At 44.9% G+C, this 18,463-nt stretch overlaps 1 protein-coding gene across 7 annotated transcripts; it reads right to left on the bottom strand.

Moving 5' to 3' along the window:
• Positions 1 to 10,928: 10,928 nt before the first annotated feature.
• LOC147165555 (uncharacterized) lies at positions 10,929 to 18,025 on the bottom strand. Of its 7 annotated transcripts, none has more exons than XM_086089633.1 (4): positions 17,821 to 18,025; positions 17,314 to 17,445; positions 16,844 to 16,931; positions 16,062 to 16,754 (listed from the first exon to the last, which is right to left on the bottom strand). In XM_086089633.1, the coding sequence occupies exons 3-4, from the start codon at positions 16,928 to 16,930 to the stop codon at positions 16,299 to 16,301; spliced, it is 543 nt and encodes a 180-aa protein (XP_085945759.1). In that variant the 5' UTR covers position 16,931; positions 17,314 to 17,445; positions 17,821 to 18,025; the 3' UTR covers positions 16,062 to 16,298. The 7 variants fall into 7 exon arrangements, 4 of the variants coding, with proteins under 4 accessions (XP_085945759.1, XP_085945755.1, XP_085945760.1 ...); XM_086089629.1 differs by having other exon boundaries at positions 17,334 to 17,445; XM_086089634.1 differs by having other exon boundaries at positions 17,844 to 18,025.
• Between the last annotated feature and the right edge of the window lie 438 nt (positions 18,026 to 18,463).

The raw sequence follows: 18,463 nt of genomic DNA, 5'->3' as shown, positions 1-18,463 counted from the left end.
GTAATTGGAATACTTTTGGATTACTCCAATATTGAGTATGCTCATGAAGACAAAATAAAAATAAATATCACCACAATATATATTCTATACAATGTGCCCCTGCTATTTTCGGGTGATAGGGACCCGGGCAGCCTATAAATAGCAAAAATCCTTGTATAATTAAAAAGCATGTAGGCTATTGAGTGATTGATTGATTGATTGATTGATTGATTGATTGATTGAAGGCCTTATCCTGTTATCGAACTGTAACAGAAAGTATCACACCTCACAGTTAGATAGATAGATAGATAGATAGATAGATAGATAGTCATCCAATGAGGATGACGATGTGTGACATCAACTGCAAAATGAACTTTTATCCCAGTCACAAGTTTAGCCGTCTATTTGTTGTGTATGATGTTTAAATAGTGAATTGGTGGGAGGAAGATTTGTTTGGAAGGTGTAACTCACATTATGGTTGTAGGCTAGCGGGCTAGCTAGCAAGAAGCTACAGCGCGTAGCATGCCGCTGGACTCTCAGCTCAAACTTTCGCTCCGAGTAAGTTCCAGTGAATACCGGTCGCCATTTCCTCCTCCCGTCCGTGAAGCTTTTTCAAACTGCCCGCGTGTGGAGGACACGACTAGTCAGTTCGTTCGTTCCCACCTCCCCGACATGTAGCAACGGTCCCACTTGCGCGGGCGTGCACGCGCTCTCTCTCGCTCTGTCCTTCTCTCTCTCTCTCTCTCTCTCTCTCTCTCTCTCTCTTGCTCTGTCTCTCTCGCCCTCTTTCGCACTCTCTCCCATCATAGAAATTGTAATCCCTCGAAGTAATCCCCATTTTTAATAAATGTACCTGTAATCTGATTAAAAATTGTTCCTGTAATTGTAATGAAATACAGTTTAAAAAAAATTGCAATCTGATGACGTAACGGCGGTACATGTACTCCCCAAGCCTATATACGGCAGTACATTTTCAAAATATAATTCAATTAAGTTTCCCACTGCTGTAGAAGCTCCATCCTCGTCGCTTTTGGTCTCACCGAAGTTGACCTGGAAGTACATCAACTCATTAAAAACAAACAAACAAAAACACACCAAAAAAAAAACTTTTGCGTTCTCGCAATCATTGCAAGGGAACGCAGAGATTTTTGCGAGGGATTTTTTCCCCCCTCACAGCTCCGTAGCATCTTCCCCAACCATTGAGGCCAACATTTCATCAGGTGCTGATCAGGTGACAGCTCTGCCCATCTCCGGTTTGCTGTTCAAATCTCATCCCTGGCCTTCTTTTGTAGATTTTGCATGTTCTCTGTGTGCTTGTGAGGGTTTTCTGCAGTTACTCAGCTGCTTCTCAAATTCCAAAAACATGAATGTTAGTTTAACTGAAGACCCTAAATTGTCCATAGATTTAAAAGTGACTGTGAAAAGCTGTTTGTCTTTATGTGCCCTGTGATTACCTGACAACTAATCCAGAGTGTACCCTACAGCTCGTTGGAAGTTAGCTAATGAGGAAATGTGCCAATGAAAACGGATGGAGAGTAAAGTAAAAACTTTTCTCTGCAGACAGCCACTGCAGCAGCAGCAGTCATCGTCTGCCAATATGAACAATACACCATATCTCCCACAGGGGGCTTGTAAGTCATTTTGAAAACCGGATTGATGACTGTGACTCTGACACGGCAACGCAGAAGGGGCCCAAACATCCTTACCTTTTAAACTTGTTACAACATAATGGTAGCTGTGAAACAATGAATCTGTGAAAGAATGAATGGAAGAGGACAAATTAAGCAGAAATCTCACAAATGTTCTTTCTCTCCATTCATTGCTGAGTTGATGCATAAAGAGCCCATACATAAAGTTGAAATGGTGATAAACAGATAAACAAAACCGTGGAAAAAAAGCAGACCAAAATGGAAAAGACTAAAGGTGCTGTAGGTGATGAACAATATTTGTTCTACACACATCCATTTTCTAGACCACCTTAGCCTACTCAGGATCAAACTTCAGCAGAACTTCATTGTAGCCGACTGGACAAAAGGCAGACTACACCCTGAATTGCTTGTCAGTCAACCACAGGGTAAAAAGAGGACGACCTTTCACACTCACATTCACAACATCACTTATTGCGAAATGAGCCCATGCGGCATGCACAGAGGGCAGGCAACGTACCAATACGCCATCAGCCACATAAATAATATTTTGAATTATCCAAATCTAGACTCTGCAGAGCCCTTTCTCCACCAACAACAAATATGAGCATCTAAAACGAAGGTTCTAATTCAACTTCTGTCTTGAAGAACAGCAGGCAGCAACAGAAGTGATTAGTGAAGAGTACTTCTAGGCATTGCATATTCACGAAATAAAGAAAATCAACACTGAAGAGGCTGACTGCACTTAATTAAATAGTCTGTTTTGGGAGGAAAAACATTAATTGACATCCTCCAGAGTGTTTTGTCAGTCTCACAGTGGAGACTAATCAACATAAGCTGCAGACAACAAGCTATACAGATGCCAGAAAACTCTTGTAATTCATTCGAGGCGATGTGTGAATTTCTGCTAATGAGGGAACGTTTGTGAATGAAAATGTGCACAAGTTCAGCTTTGAATTAGAACACGGCCTGTGAGTGAAAACAAGTGCAGACTAACTGGAGCATTGAGTAAGGAACGAAACAGCAACTTCTTACAGTAGACCAAAAAGTGCAACATAGGAAAAGAAAGTGCACATGTAAAATGTAGTTTATTTTAGTGCTATGATTCATATTCCAGTCACAGTAGGTGACTGTCAGCAGAAAACCTTTGCAAAAGTCATCCATTGTGATTTGAACAAATCTGTCCCCACTCAGCCCTAAAGCAGTCTCGGCTGCTAGGACATTCTCACTGGGTCTGTTTGTGCTGAAGCAGCAGTTACATTACCCTAAAACCTACTACAACTCAAACATGGCAAAAATAGAAGACATCTTTCAAGTAAGTCAAATTTGTTTAGTAGTTAGTTATGCAAGTATTCTAATTCGGGGGATAAAAAATGCATTTGTGGCCTCACAAATGCTGTGTGAGATTACTCAGGTTAGATTTTAATCTTGGTAGTTGCACTACAGTATTGATAATTTAAATGTGTTTAAATGACAGCCAAGATTTTGTCTGTCATTTGTTACAGTGTGACACCTAAAAAAAAAGATATTCAATAATGTCTACATACTGACAAGGGGAGTCATTTTGCGATCATTTTCACGTGACAGATGCATTAACATGCCGTTATGCTATATGAAAAAAGTTTGAAAATATAAAAGATCGAAGCGCTCACACAAACTTGCACCCTAGATCGCGAGATGCTGTGACTATCGCGAGACCTACAGCGAGACCGGGAATACCCAACATGGCGGCGCCCTGCTGCTAAGGTAGAACTAGCTCTATTATGCTAAACCAAATCCGAATTTAACCACCATAGAACTTGGCTTTTCTCTTCTTTAATCCGGCAGATTTGGAATACCACCCAGCGTGGAGGACCTTGAACGTTTCATCGATGGATATTTTTACAGCTGCGCGATGGAGGATCCTTCCTTCGAGAAGAAGAAGAAAAAATGACTCAGCGACGGACACAGACGATCTAACCACTACGGACGTTTCGGTCAGTATGCTGGACTCCATAAATAAAAAAACTAGATGTCCTCTGCCTCATCCGCGAGGACGTTAAAGAATTAAAGGTAAGTTTGGAATTTGTCGGCCAACAGGTAAGTGACCTCCAATGAGATAATGCCGAGTTACGCTCTTCACTCGCGGTTTCAGCCGAGTTGGAAACGATTAAATAGGAGAATAAAACGCTAAAATAAACGGTTTTGGATGTCCAATCCCGTAGCATGCGGGATCATTTATTATTCTCAGGCATATCCGAGAATACCTCTGACAATCCAGAGGTCGAGATAAAAAAAAAAGATGACGACGTCGTTAAAAATTCCACAGGAGACGGTAAATAATATCTCTTTTCACCGGGTACATTGGCTTGGAGCCCGTAGGGGCAACAAACCCCGTCCTATTATCGCTAAATTTGAGCATTTTAAACAGAAAGAATTTGTTAAAAGTAAAGGACGGGAGCTTAAAGGGACCTCTTTCGGAATGAATGACCAAATCCCGAGAGAGATTAATGAGCGGTGAAAGGTACTGTTTCCTATAATGAGACAAAATAGGCAGGAGGGTAAACGGACTACGATAGTCGTTGATAAGCTATACATCGATGGCCAACTATTCCGGAACCCCAACTCCACTCCCTGGCTGTTCTAATTGGCATTGGTGGAACTAAACCTTGTTTGATTATTAGATGTATACATATACTGTATATGTGGTTATAAAACCTAAAATATGAATACTCATTATGTTTAGGCTATATTAAAAATATAATATTAATACATAACTATATCTAAAATATATTTAAACAAAAAAATCTCGCTTAGGTTACCAGTTACTGGTGTATTGTTATATGTTTAATCCCCCGTTAATTTCCTTCACTTTCATCTCCCTCCCCATTTTTTCACTGTTATATTTACTTACACGTTACCTCATATTTTACACAAATTACATAAACCACTTTGATTCTATCCTATAACATGCCAATATTTTTTTCTTTTTCTTTTCTTTTTTTTTCTTTTTTTCTTTTTTTAAGAGCTCAGTATTGTTCATTCGGAAATGTCATCATCATTGCTTTTTTTTTTTTTGTAATATATATATATATATATATACACACATATACATACATATATACATATATACATACATACATACATACATTATTTATTTTTTTTGTGTGTGTGGGTGAGTATGTGTATGTGCGTGCGTGCGTGCGTGCGTGTGTGTATTTGTTAGCTCACCAGAAAACCTATTAGAAAAAAAATCTCATACCGTTCACCTAAATCGAACACCAGGAGACCCGAGGGGACCGAAGAAAACCAAGGAAGGTGAAATCTAGCACCGACCAGACACCCCCCACCAGAACTCCTCCCCAGCCCAAGAAACATCCAGACCCCAACAAATCCAAAAAACATAAAATCAGGGAGGCCCTCAAGAGACCAACGGAGAGACCGAGAAAAGGAAGGAAGGACAGACGAAGCCGCGTGAGATCCGAGACACCAGCCTCCACCGATTCAATAACCTGAGGAGGAAACAGATTGTGTCTGAGTTTCGGTAGATGCTGGTGTGGTGGATCTGGCATGCATGAAAATCTCCACCAAAGAGGGGAGCCGTCGACCCCCGCCGGAACAGAGCAAGCGCAACACCTCAGGGCCCCCCAGGCCGCGGCAGCGCCAAAGGACGACCCCCGGGCCCCACCAGGGCCACCGGCCGGAGAGCAAACCCAGGAGCAGGAGCGCCCCCCGCCCCAACACGGCCCGCGCCCCCGGCCCAACGCAGCAGGACGGGGCACTGCAGGCCCACCAGGCACCCCACCGGCCCCCAACCCCCGCCCCCCCCCCACAACCCCCCGCCCCCCATCCACCCCCGCCACCCACCCCAACCCAGCCCCAGCCGCCCCCATGCCCCCAATCCCCCAGACACCCCCCACCCCCAGCACCCCCCACCCCGCAACCCCCACCACCGCCCCCCCCAACAAAGCCGCCCCCCCCCGACCCCACCCCAACCAACCGGCAGCCCCCCAACCCCCGACCCCCAGCCCCCGGGGACCACCCGCACCCAGGCACCGGCGCCGAAGAGGGGCCGGACAGCGGAGCGGAGAGGGCAGCCGCGCCCACCCCACCCCCCGCCGTGTGGAAGGACGGAACACCGGGGGCAGAAGGGGGAGATGGGGGCACCGGAGGGCGGCCGACACCCCCGAACCCCAGGCCCAGCGGGGGAAGGCCCCGGTCGTCACCCCAGCGTTCTTTGTGAAAATTAACCCCTGTTACTGAGTCCGCCAGCTCGCGGACTGGCGAACTCTACCCCTAAACCGTGAATGTGACCCCACCCAGTGTATATACAAGTGTGTGTGTGTGGTGCATTAAAATTAGGAGCAGGTGAACCGGAGCCGATGGAAATTATATTCCCACGCTCCGATCCACCCGCCACCCAAGCATGTTGCTGAGTGTATGTGGTGCATTAAAAAAAATAGATAGGGCGGGGGGGGGGGGGGGCGGGTGGCGACACGGACAGGGGACCGCAGCACTGCTCTATACTGCGGCCCCCAACCGATGGCACCCCCACAAGCCCCCCCCCCCACCCACAAGTTGTGTGGTGTATTAAAATTGGAGGGGAGTTGTAGGGTGAAGACGGTGTTTCCACCCTACCCCACCCCCCAAAGTGTGTTATGTGCCCTATATGTCTATAAAAGTGTATTGTGCAAACCTAGTGTAGTGAGTTAAGAGGTGTGACCAGCGGGGCCCCCCCCAACCGGGCGGGGGCAGGAGGCGCACCGGCCCACCAAGCCCCCACCCACCCCACCAGGACCCCGGCGGGCATATGGGACCCGTCCGGCGGGGCGATAGGGCTCGCCCCCCGGATACTGGGTCCCGCCCGAGGTGTCAGGACGCCCACCGGAGCGGGGCGGGCACGACACCAAACCCCAGCCACCCCCGCCGGCCCCCATAGCACCGAGACCCGGGCCATGGATGGAGCCCCCGGCCCAGGGGAGGGGAAGGAAGGCGTACCGGGGAAGGGGAAGGGAGGAGGGAAGGGGACGACAAGAAGGGCAGGGGGCAGCGGCAGGGATGCAAGGAGAGGGGGAGAGGAGGAGGAAGGGCGACGAGGGAGAGGGGACAGGGAGGCGGAGGACGGGCGGGGAGAGGCGAGGAGGGAGAGGCAGCAAGGGGGAGGAAGGGGGAGGGGAGAGGGAACCACCGGGCACCCCGGCGGCCCACAGGCCCCGAACCGCGTCGCCGGGCCCAGAGCGACGGACCGCGCCGGAACGGCGCCGCCCCCGACACCAGGGAAAGCCCCGCAACGCAGCACCCCCCAAGAGACCCAGGGAACGGCCAAGACGCAGCCGCCACCCAGCAGCCAACAGAGGGGCAGACCCGCCCACTCCCCGCCAGGGGGGACAGCACCCACAGAATTAACCCACTGGCATGCCGTGAATCCGAATATCAACCCCTGGTGCCCATCGGAGGTGAATCCGCTCGATCCCGCTGGCAGCAGCCGGGTTCCTGACTATGGAAACACAACCATTAGTTACAAATTGCCTAATACAGAAACATCAATGCCAGTTATAACGCTGCTGTGGCTCTCGCTAACAGGCAGAATTAAAATCCAAGTTTAGGTTAAAAAATTCTATATACGTAGACCATGTTTCTTTAAATTTTGACATTTGGTTTTTATTTGAGGCAGATATTTTTTCCATTAAAATATGATTTATGAGGAGGTTAGACCATTGGTCGATATTCAAAGTTTGTTTATTTTTCCAGTTAACAAGAATTGTTTTTTTTGCGATAGTAAGGGCTACAAGTATAGATTGAAATTGTTTATGTGGTAAGTCAATTGTTGTTAAGTCACCTAGCAAACACAAGTTTGGAGAGAACGGTATCCTACAGTCCAAGACAGCGGAAAGTTTTTCTAAGACTTTAGTCCAGAAACACATAACCGGAGTACATAACCATAAAGCATGAAAATAAGTGTCTGTAGTGTTTTGTAAACACTGGAGACAAATGTCGGAGTCTGAGAGTCCCATTTTCTTCATCATATATTGAGTAATGTATGTTCTGTGAATAATTTTATATTGGATAAGTTGTAAATTTGTGTGTTTTGTCATTTTAAAAACATTTTCACAAACTTGAATCCAAAAGACAGATTCCGGAGCTATAGACAAGTCTGTTTCCCATTTTGAGATGGGTAAAGACGTTTTATCAGTATATGAAAGTAACTTATATATTTTTGAGAGTTTTTTTGTTGTTGTCGGAGAAAGCTTGGTAATATCTTTAGCTAAAACAGGCGGTTGGAGCGTACCCTGGAGTGTTGGAATTTGTTTCTTTATCATACTTTTAATTTGCAAATAATGTAAAAAGTTTCCGTTTTTTATTTTATATTTTTGGAGCAAGGATGTATATGATATAAACATATTATCTGAGAAGAGATGGTGGAGATGTGTAATTCCTTTCTGCTCCCACACATTCAAATAAAACGATTGGTTGTTAATTTGAAAGTCGGGGTTATGCCATAGGGGAGAAAGCCCGCTGGGCTCCACTTTGGCTTTTGTCATTTCTAGTGCCTTCCACCAGGCAGTCAGGGTGGCGGAAATCATTGGATTTTTAAAGCAGTTATGGCGCTTAATCGATGTTGTAATAAAGAGTAAATCTAGGAGTCTGAGGTTATTACAATCCTTCTGTTCTAGTTCCAGCCAACAGTTAGTATCTCTATTGGGTTGTGCCCATAAAATAATATATTGTAGCTGGTTGGCTATATAATAGTGCATAAAATTTGGTGCCTCTAGACCTCCTTTGGATTTATTTTTCTGAAGAGTAGATAGACTAATCTTTGCTTCTTTTTTTTTTCCAGTAAAATTTTGTAACGGCTGAGTCCAACAACTGGAACCAGTTAGCCGTAGGTTTAAATGGAATCATTGAGAAAAAATAGTTTATTTTGGGTAAAACTTTCATTTTAATAGTGGCTATTCGTCCTATTAGAGAAATAGGAAGATTATTCCAGCGCTCCAAGTCACTATAAATGCTATCCAGAAGTGGAGTGAAATTTAAATTAACTAAATCAGTTAATTTAGGTGAGATTTTTATGCCTAAGTATTTTAAATTACCTATAGGAAATGAGTAGTATGGGTCCTGGCTTGCAGGGTTCCATGAATTTTCTGTAATAGGTAGAAGTGTTGATTTTGTCCAGTTAATAGAATAGTCTGATAACTGTGAGAATTTAGTTATTAAGTTAAATACTTCCCCTAATGAAATAGCAGGCTTTTCTAAATAAAGTAAAATATCATCGGCATATAGATTAATTTTATGTTCTGTTACCCCAGAGTGAATTCCTTGAATCATTCTTTCCTGGCGTATGGCTAATGCAAGCGGTTCAATAAATATTGCAAATAATAAAGGCGACAGTGGGCATCCCTGTCTTGTGCCTCTCTGTAGAGTAAAACTCTTAGATATAATCCCATTAGTAGTAACAGTAGCTTTAGGAGAATCATATAATACTGACACCCAGTGAATAAATGACTTCCCAAAGCCAAATTTATTTAAAACAGCAAAGAGGAAGGACCAGTTAACTTTATCAAAAGCTTTTTCTGCATCCAATGATATAATAACTGCCTTTTTATCATGCTGCTGTGACATACTAATAAGGTTAAAGAGCCTTCTAATATTATTAGTAGAGTGACGCTCTTTAATAAAGCCTGTTTGGTCGCTATGAATGATTGTCGGGATTACTGTTTCTAATCTAGATGTAAAAGCCTTAGTGATAATTTTAATATCAGTGTTAATTAGTGAAATCGGACGGTAACTTGATGGAAGGGTGGGGTCTTTTTCTGGCTTTAATAAAAGTTTAATTGCTGCTGTATTCATGTGTGGGCGTATGTGACCATTAGTTTTAATTTCTGTTACTACTCTTAAGAATAGTGGAGCAAGCATTGACCAGAAGTGCTTTAGAAATATAGCCGGATAACCATCAGGACTGAGTCTATATTGTTCGTATGCATAAATGAGTTCTGGTTTCCTGGTATGTTTGTGGCGCTCGCTCGCAGGCAAAAAGAATAAAAAAATTAGACCATCTCTTAAAATTAAAAGCAGATATTTGTCTCCTTCAAGAAACCCACCTACAAAAATCAGAAGAAAAATTACTTATTGATAAGAAATTTTGTCAAGTGTACTCTGACCCTTATAACAGTAGACAAAGAGGAGTCTGTATACTCATACATAAGAATTTATTTTTTACTATAAATAATACAGTAACAGACCCAGAGGGCCGATACATTATTATTCAGGTGACTATATTTAATAAAATATATATATTTGGTAATTTATATTCCCCTAATAATGATGATCCGGCCTTTTTTTCCCATGAATTTTTCTCTCAGCTGTTTGAGTTAGCAGCGAACTCTATTATTATTAATGGAGGAGACTTTAACACAGTCTTAAATCCATTAATAGATTGTACTAATAATACAACATGTATAAGGCCATTACAATCTACTAAAGTAATAGGGGAATATATGGATGATTTCGGCCTCGTCGACAGCTGGAGACTTAAAAACCCAACGAAGAAGGAATTTACCTTCTTTTCAGCTGTGCACCGGTGTTTTTCAAGAATTGATTTTTTCTTACAAATAATTCTATTGCTGATAAAACTGTTACAAAAATACATCCCATTATTATTAGCGACCATGCACCAGTCTTCCTTACCCTACAAGTTGATTATACCTTTAAACCACCCCCGCCATGGCGTTTTAACATCTCACTGCTAAATGACGCAGAGTTTGACTAAATTATAAGAAGAGAGTGGGCAGACTTTTTGGAAATAAATGACTCTCCAGACTTATCTCCATCTCTTCTCTGGGAAGCCGGGAAAGCGGTAATTAGAGGTAAAATTATATCATATTCATCTTATAAAAAGAAACAGGATAAAACATTAGAAAAAGACTTGGAAGATGAAATTAAACAACTGACGGATGAGTACGCAATAAACCCAAATAACCAAATATGGACTGACTTACAAAATACAAAAATACAGTTAGACGATATGCTATCTAAAAAGACAGAGTTTATAATACAACAATTGAGATACAACAACTTTGAATATAATAACAAATCAGGTAAATTTCTTGCAAACCAACTTCAACGCCATCTGGAAACATCTCTGATAACGGCTATTAAAGGGACAACTGGTGAATGTACACAATCACCAGAAGAAATTAATCAAATTCTTTACAACTATTATCGCAACCTATACTCAGAAACTAACAAGCTTGCTCCACTATCCTTAGGAGTAGTAACAGAAATTAAAACTAATGGTTACATACGCCCACACATGAATACAGCAGCAATTAAACTTTTATTAAAGAAAAATACGCCACCCTTCCATCAAGTTACCGTCCAATTTCACTAATTAACACTGATATTAATATTATCGCTAAGGCTTTCGCATCTAGACTAGAAACAGTAATCTCGACAATCATTCATAGCGACCAAACAGGCTTTATTAAAGGTCGTCACTCGACTAATAATATTTTGAGGCTCTTTAACCTTATTAGCATGTCACAGTGGCATGATAAAAAGGCAGTTATTATATCATTGGATGCAGAAAAAGCACACAATTGTTTTGAAAACAAAATGATTTCCGCCACCCTGACTGCCTGGTGGAAGGCACTAGAAATGACAAAAGCCCAAGTGGAGCACCTGCAGGCTTTCTCCCTATGGCATAACTCCGACTTTCAACTTAACAACCAATCGTTTTATTTAGGTGTGCGGGAGCAGACAGGAATTACACATCTCCACCATCTTTTCTCAGATAATATGTTTATATCATATACATCCTTGCTCCAAAAATACAAAATAAAAAACTTAATTTTTTTACATTATCTGCAAGTTAAAAGTATGCAACAGGGTACGCTCCAACCGCCTGTTTTAGCTAAAAATATTACCAATTTTTCACCGACAACAACAAAAAATCTCTCAAAAATATATGTTACTTTCTTACACTGATAAAATGTATTTACCCATCTCAAAATGGGAGACAGACTTGTCTATAGCTCCGGAATCTGACTTTTGGATTCAAGTTTGTGAAAACGTATTTAAAATGACAAAACACACACATTTACAACTTATCCAATATAAAATTATTCATAGAACATACATTACTCGATATATGATGAAGAAAATGGGACTCTCAGACTCCGACATTTGTCTCCGGTGTTTACAAAACACTACAGACACTTATTTTCAAGCCTTATGGTTATGCACTCCGGTTATATATTTCTGGACTAAAGTCTGAGAAAAACTACAGTCCGCTATCTCGGACTGTAGGATACCTTTATCTCCAAACTTGTGTTTGCTAGGTGACCTAACAACAACTGACTTACCACGTAAACAATTTCAATCTACACTTGTAGCCCTTACTATCGCAAAAAAAACAATTCTTGTTAACTGGAAAAATAAACAAATTCTGAATATCGACCAATGGTCTAACCTCCTCATAAATCACATTTTAATGGAAAAAATATCTGCCGCAAATAAATACCAAATATCAAAATTTATAGAAACATGGTCTACAAATATAGAATCTTTTAACCTAAATCTGGTAACTTAATTCTGCCTGTTAGCGAGAGCCACCACATCACGATAACTTACATTGCTGTTTCTGTATTTAGCAATTTGTAACTAATGTGTTTTTATAGTCAAGAACCCAGTTGCTGCCAGCAGGATCGAGCAGACTACATCAAATGACACCTTACAGTCACCAACTCCTCAAGATTCACTTCCAATGGGCACTATGGATTAATATTCGGAATCACTGCATGCCAGTGGATTAACTCTATAGGTGCTGTCCCCCCTGGCTGAGCGTGGGCGGCTCTGCCCCTCTGTTGGCTGCTGGGTGGCGGCTGCGTCTTGGCCGTTCCCTGGGTCTCTTGGGGGGTGCTGCGTTGCGGTGCTCTCCCAAGTGCAGAAACGAGAGGATGAGTGATTTGGTAGTTTTTATTGGAGCAGGGATGGAGGGCCTGGAGGAGGGTTGTGGTCCATTGTGCGCTGAGAGCTGGGTCTGGGAGGCAAGGCGTGTGCAGCGTTCGAGAAGTGCGGGCAAGGTGCCAGGCTGGAAAAAAGGACGGAAATGCAAGTCAGGATAGATCATCAAAGGCTAACGTTAAATTCCAAGGAGTGGCTGGATGTACGAACTAATCGAGGAGTTGTGACGATCTGGCGGTGTGTCTGAGGCCATCTTTAGTAGTGTAGGTGATTGGGATTGTTGAGGTGAGCCCGGGTTGTGCGGTGAATTCATTCAACACTGCTCTTTAATTTTTGACCAACAACCCTTTACCTATTCTAAAGATAATAGCAAAGTTGCGTTCATGATGAGTTTACTTACGGGAAAAGCAGCAACTTGGGCTATGGCGGTAAGCAATGCCAAACCAGTATTGCGCACTTCACTTCCGGCTTTCCTAGCTGAATTCGAGCGAGTTTTTGATCATCCTGTCAAGAGCAAGGAGGCTGGAAGTAGACTGATTGATTATGCTGAAGGATACCATTCTGTTGCAGACTACTCCAGTGAATTCCGCATACTGGCAGCCAAAAGCGGTTCAGATGACAATGTTTTTTATAGTATTTTCCTCCGGGGCCTGGACCCGCGAGTAGAGGACAAGCTAGCTGTCAGGGAGGAAACAACTGATTTAGAAGGACTCATTGCTCTTGCCATACGACTGAACAACCACTTGAGGTAGCGGTGGAAAGAACGTCGCATGGAGCGTCCCAGGTACCCCTCGCGTACCACCAGGATGGTCCCAAAGGATCCTGGAGGTGGTCCAGGGCTTGCGACATCTGTCATAGAGCCAGTACGGAGAGACCAAGTTTCCGGAGAGGAGCCCATGCAGATTGGGGAAGGACGTCTCAGCCAGGCCGAGCGACTGTAACGCATCCAGACTGGGGCCTGCTTCTACTGTGGTCAACTCGGTCACCAAGTATCTTCATGCTCGATCAGACCTCCGCGCCAAGCTGGTCCTGCATCGGTTCTGAGAGAGCAACAACCGATAGGGAACCAGTCAACCAGTTCCAGCACCGACCACCAGTGTGAGTACTTTGAGGACGATACAGAAGTCTTCGATCTGGTTACGGACACTAATGCAAAAAGACTTGAACTGGCTGGGGAAGTAGAGGGTTTTGGGAAGGTCATTGAAATAAATGCCCTAATCGATTTCGGATCTCATGACGGTTTTATTGATCCAGGAGTTTTAGCGGCCCTTAACTGTCCTACCCTCCGACTTCGAAAACCTAGACGGGTGTTAGATGTTGACGGACGCCTTCTGCCTGAAGTAACCTGCATTACAACTTAATCTAAAACTTTCCGGCAACCATAGTGAGACGCCTCGCTTCTTGATCATGCCATCACAATCTGCCCCTGTCCTTTTAGGCCATCCATGGTTAAAGGTGCATAATCCTGACGTTAACTGGGACATCCCTACCATAAAGAATTGGAGTGTTTTCTGCCATTCCCACTGCCTGAAGTCCGCTGAGGACGTCAATCAACCATTAGACAAACCTAGTATTGAGGTAATTGAGTTAAATAACGTTCCTTCCGTGTATCATGACTTGAAAAAAAATATTCAGCTAAAACTGATCCCAATCCTTGCCTCCACATCGTCCATATGACTGCGCTATAAACCTTGTCCCTGAATGCCCCATTACCAAATTTCAAACTGTACCAAGTGTCCCAACCCGAGCAGGAAGCGTTACACGAGTACATAACTAAGTCACTAGCTGCCAGTTTGATTAGCCCTTCGTCTTTGCAGGTGGGTGCCGGGTTCTTCTTCATTGATAAGGACAAAACCTTACGTCCGTGTGTAGATTACCGGGACCTTAACGACATTATGGTCAAAGATAAATACCCACTACCGCTACTGTATTCAGAATTCGCTCCCTACAGACCGCAACAGTGTTCACAAAAATTGGATATCCGGAGTGCATACCATTTGGTGAGGATCAAAGAGGGGGATGAGTGGAAGACAGCATTTAAAACTCCGTTAGGTCACTTCGAATATCTCGTCATGCCCTTCGGACTTTCTAATGCCCCAGCCGTTTTTCAACGACTAATAAATAATGTGTTGAGAAACATGCTAAATCAGTTTTGTTTCGTCTACCTTGATGATCTTAATCTTTTCCAAAGATCTCAATGAACACCGTCACCTTGTCAGAATGCTGTTAAAACACTTGAGAACCGACTTTGTGAAGGCTGAGAAATGTGAGTTCCATTCTGAGTCAGTACAATTACTGGGGTTTATTGTAGAGAAGGGTCACTTAAGAGCAGACCCCGCTAAGATCCAAGCAGTGATCAACTGGCCAACCCCAACCACGAGGAAGCAGTTACAGCGTTTTTTGGGCTTTACAGCCAGAGAGCAGGACCTCTGACAAGGCTCACGTCAAATAAGGAACAATTTACAGTCTTCACAGATCACAAGAACCTGCCATACATCCGCACCGCCAAGCAGCTCAACTCCAGACTGGCTCGTTGGGCGCTGATCCTTGCCCGGTTCAACTTTACAGTGACTTACAGAAATGGCTCCTCCAACACCAAACCCAATGCGTTGTCTAGGATCCATGATCCTGCAGTGGAGGACACCAGCAATGAGACCATTGTTCCAAGTGACCGGGTGGTGGAAGCGTTACGGTGGGAGATAAAAAGAAAACTCCAAGTAGCCCACCACCATGCTCAAGTTCAAAACTGAGGTCCGGAAGGGAGATTGTTTGTCACCGACCATCTGCGTACAGAGTTGCTTCAATGGGGACATGCTTTGCGGGTCACTTGCCACCCCGGAGTGAGACACACTCATTTCCTCATCGCTCAGAAGTTTTGGGGGCCTAGAATGCGGAGGGACATTGTCGAGTTCATCAGTGTCTGCTCAGTTTGTGCCTGCAGTAAGGCTTCCCATCAACCTATAGCAGGCTTGCTACGACCTTTACCCATTCTGTCACGTCCGTGGTAAAATGTCTCATTGGCCTCCCTGGTTTCCGAGGCAACACATCGCCCTGCTTAAGCTGCCATCCGCCCTTGAAACTGCAAACTTGTTACCCGTTTTCCGAGTCCACTGAATCCCCATAGACATCGTCTAGGACCGAGGCCCCCAGTTCATATCCCGTGTGTAAATGACATTTTGTGCAGCCTTGGGAGCCACAGCAAGCCTTTCTTCGGGCTATCACCCGCAAACAAATGGACAGACAGAAAGCGTCAATCAAGACTTGGAGGCCGCTCTTCGCTGTGTCTGTCACCGTCACCCTACGTCTCGGTCCACTCACTGTAAAGTGTGGTGGAGGACCCAAATGCAGGGAAGCAGGGCAAGGAGGCAGAGGTGATTTTAAGGAATTTAATTATTCAAAACTAAAGCGAATTCCAAATGGCAATGAAACAAAACGTGGGGAGGACAACAAGGCAAAAAAAAAAAAACTGGCAGCATGACGGGAGGAAAACGACAATTAATTGACCCAGACAGAGAGGAGACTAAATACAAATGCTGCCCTGGCATGGAGAGCAGAAGGCGGCCGCAGGACGTGCGCCGCCGGACGGGGAGCAGGGGACGGCCGCAGGATGTGCATGCCAGACGGGCAGCAGAGGGCGGCCACAGGGCTTGCGCCGCCGGATGAGGAGCAGAGGACAGCCACAGGGGATGAGGAGCAGATGGCGGCAGCGGGACATGCGCCGCCTGTCAACGATCATGGGCTTGAGACCGCCATGGCAGAGGTGAAGAGACTTGGCATGACAGCGGCCGAAGCAAGGAGGCCTGGGGCGGCAGCGGAACAAGCGAGGAAGCCCAGGGCGGCAGCGGAACAGGCGAGGAGGCCCGGGGCGAGAGCGGCACAGGCAAGGAGGCTGAGGCTGCCGTGGAGCCGGGACGGGGACTTGAGGCTGCCGTGGAGCCGGGACGGGGACTTGAGGCTGCCGTGGAGCCGGGACGGGGACTTGAGGCTGCCGTGGAGCCGGGACGGGGACCTGAGGCTGCCGTGGAGCCGGGACGGGGACCTGAGGCTGCCGTGGAGCCGGGACGGGGACCTGAGGCTGCCGTGGAGCCGGGACGGGGACCTGAGGCTGCCGTGGAGCCGGGACGGGGACTTGAGGAGATTAACCAAAACAGGGGGCGTCTTTGATATCAGAAAGGTCAGAATCGGTATCTAAAAACAGATAAGGCGGTGACTCATGTGACACACAAGGAGGACTATAGGACACGAGTGAGGGGGGCATAGACGAAAAAATAACCTACACGAAGAGGGAGGTGGTGGTCGGCAGGCTGAGAGCTAGCTGGGCGTCGCCATGTGCTTCCCGCTGGGTCCTTTCTTGGTCGATTCATTCTGTCAAATGAGTAAATTTGGTGGAGGACCCAAACGCAGGGAAGCAGGGCAAGGAGGCAGAGGTGATGTACAAAAAAGGAATTTAATTATTCAAAACAAAAGCGAACTCCAAATGGCAATGAAACAAAACGTGGGGAGGACAACAAGGCAAAAAAAAAAAACTGGCACCAAAACGGGAAGAAAAACGACAATGAATCGACCCAGACAGAGAGGAGACAGGAGACTAAATACACACACTAACGACACAACAAGACACACCTGGGGCAAGACACAAGTGGCTGAGGGCACTGATTGGTTGACACGAGGAAGGGCAGGATTACACTTAACAAGACCAAGGGAGACACACAAGGAAAAACAGAACCCAAACATGACACTCGCCTACCATGAGTGGAATATGCTCACAATTCACTTGTCTCCTCTGCCACAGACCGCTCCCCCTTCATGTCATTTTATGGTTACCAAGCCCCCTTGTTTCCTTCGCAGTAATCAGCAGCCAATGAGAGTCATCCGCAACCTATAAAGGGAACAACGGAAGACACATTCTGTTTGTCAGACGATTCATCTGTTTGTCTCAACAGCCCAATGAATGATTGTTAGCTAACGAGCTCCTCGTCTCTTGATCCACAATACCTTCTTGCCGTTTCTGGTCTAGTTTTCGCTGCCTCGTCTAGTCGTGAGTACGTTTTGCGCAAATTGCTTAGTTAATTACTTACTGGGCATTCCTGGCTGATGCAAGAGCCTTTGGTCTCTTTGTCATGTCATTATTAGCCTAGATGATTGTATCACATTCAGTTGAAGCTTTGTTTTACAAATAAATGTCAAAACTATTATTTGTGTCTGCGTTTTTGGGATCCAACTCCTGAACATAACAGTGATGGGGAACACCTACTGCTCGGCTCCAATGCACCACACCTGGGAGGACTCACACCCAGACACACTCAGGGGGCTGGGTCCGCAGAGTGCTCCTGGCCTGGGAGGACTCACACCCAGACACACTCAGGGGGCCGGGTCCGCAGAGTGCTCCTGACGTCTGTCGCAACAGTTTGGGGCATTTATATTGCCGTTGTTCACAAACTCTGAATAGACGAGCACGTTGTCAGCCCTTATACCGCGACGACACGCTTCCGGAAACAATTTCAAAATAAAAGAGTTACAATGCATTGATCTCCATATACTACTTGGTAAGGTAAGGTTTATTTTGAAATTGGGTTTCTCCCAGTGTTAGCCCTGTGTACTGTCATGCATACTGCCGTTTGCTTGACTACGACTATCTCAGCGAGCATCCGAGGCAGAATTGACGAGGACTTGTTTCAGTCATTGTGCTATACAAATAAAATTGTCTTGCCTTGCACTACTTTGGTTAGTTTATATAAATGTTGTTTGCGTATATTAAATGTTGTTGATATTTCTTCTGTTCTAACAAAAAAAAAAAAAAATTTAATTCTTAGTCGCATCATCCAGGTATCTGACATGAATTGCCAATAGTTAAGAACTTTTGTTGACATCGTTCAGGCCTAAATTGGTTTGTTAGA

The sequence above is a fragment of the Leptonotus elevatus genome, chromosome 11 (assembly GCF_054856555.1).
Source record: "Leptonotus elevatus isolate MCC_2025b chromosome 11, RoL_Lele_1.0, whole genome shotgun sequence".
NCBI classification, from domain to species: domain Eukaryota; kingdom Metazoa; phylum Chordata; class Actinopteri; order Syngnathiformes; family Syngnathidae; genus Leptonotus; species Leptonotus elevatus.
The sequence above is the reverse complement of the archived record's forward strand: the minus strand, read 5'-3'. Positions and strand labels throughout refer to the sequence as shown.

Bases quoted from the DNA above. Each gene is read 5' to 3' on its own strand.
- LOC147165555 (XM_086089629.1), bottom strand. From the start codon at position 17,374: ATGAAGGGGGAGCGGTCTGTGGCAGAGGAGACAAGTGAATT. The intron at 16,932-17,333 runs GTGAGCATATTC...CTCATTTGACAG, and splicing joins GCAGAGGAGACAAGTGAATT to AATGAATCGACCAAGAAAGG. The intron at 16,755-16,843 runs GTAGGTTATTTT...ATCTGTTTTTAG, and splicing joins ACCACCACCTCCCTCTTCGT to ATACCGATTCTGACCTTTCT.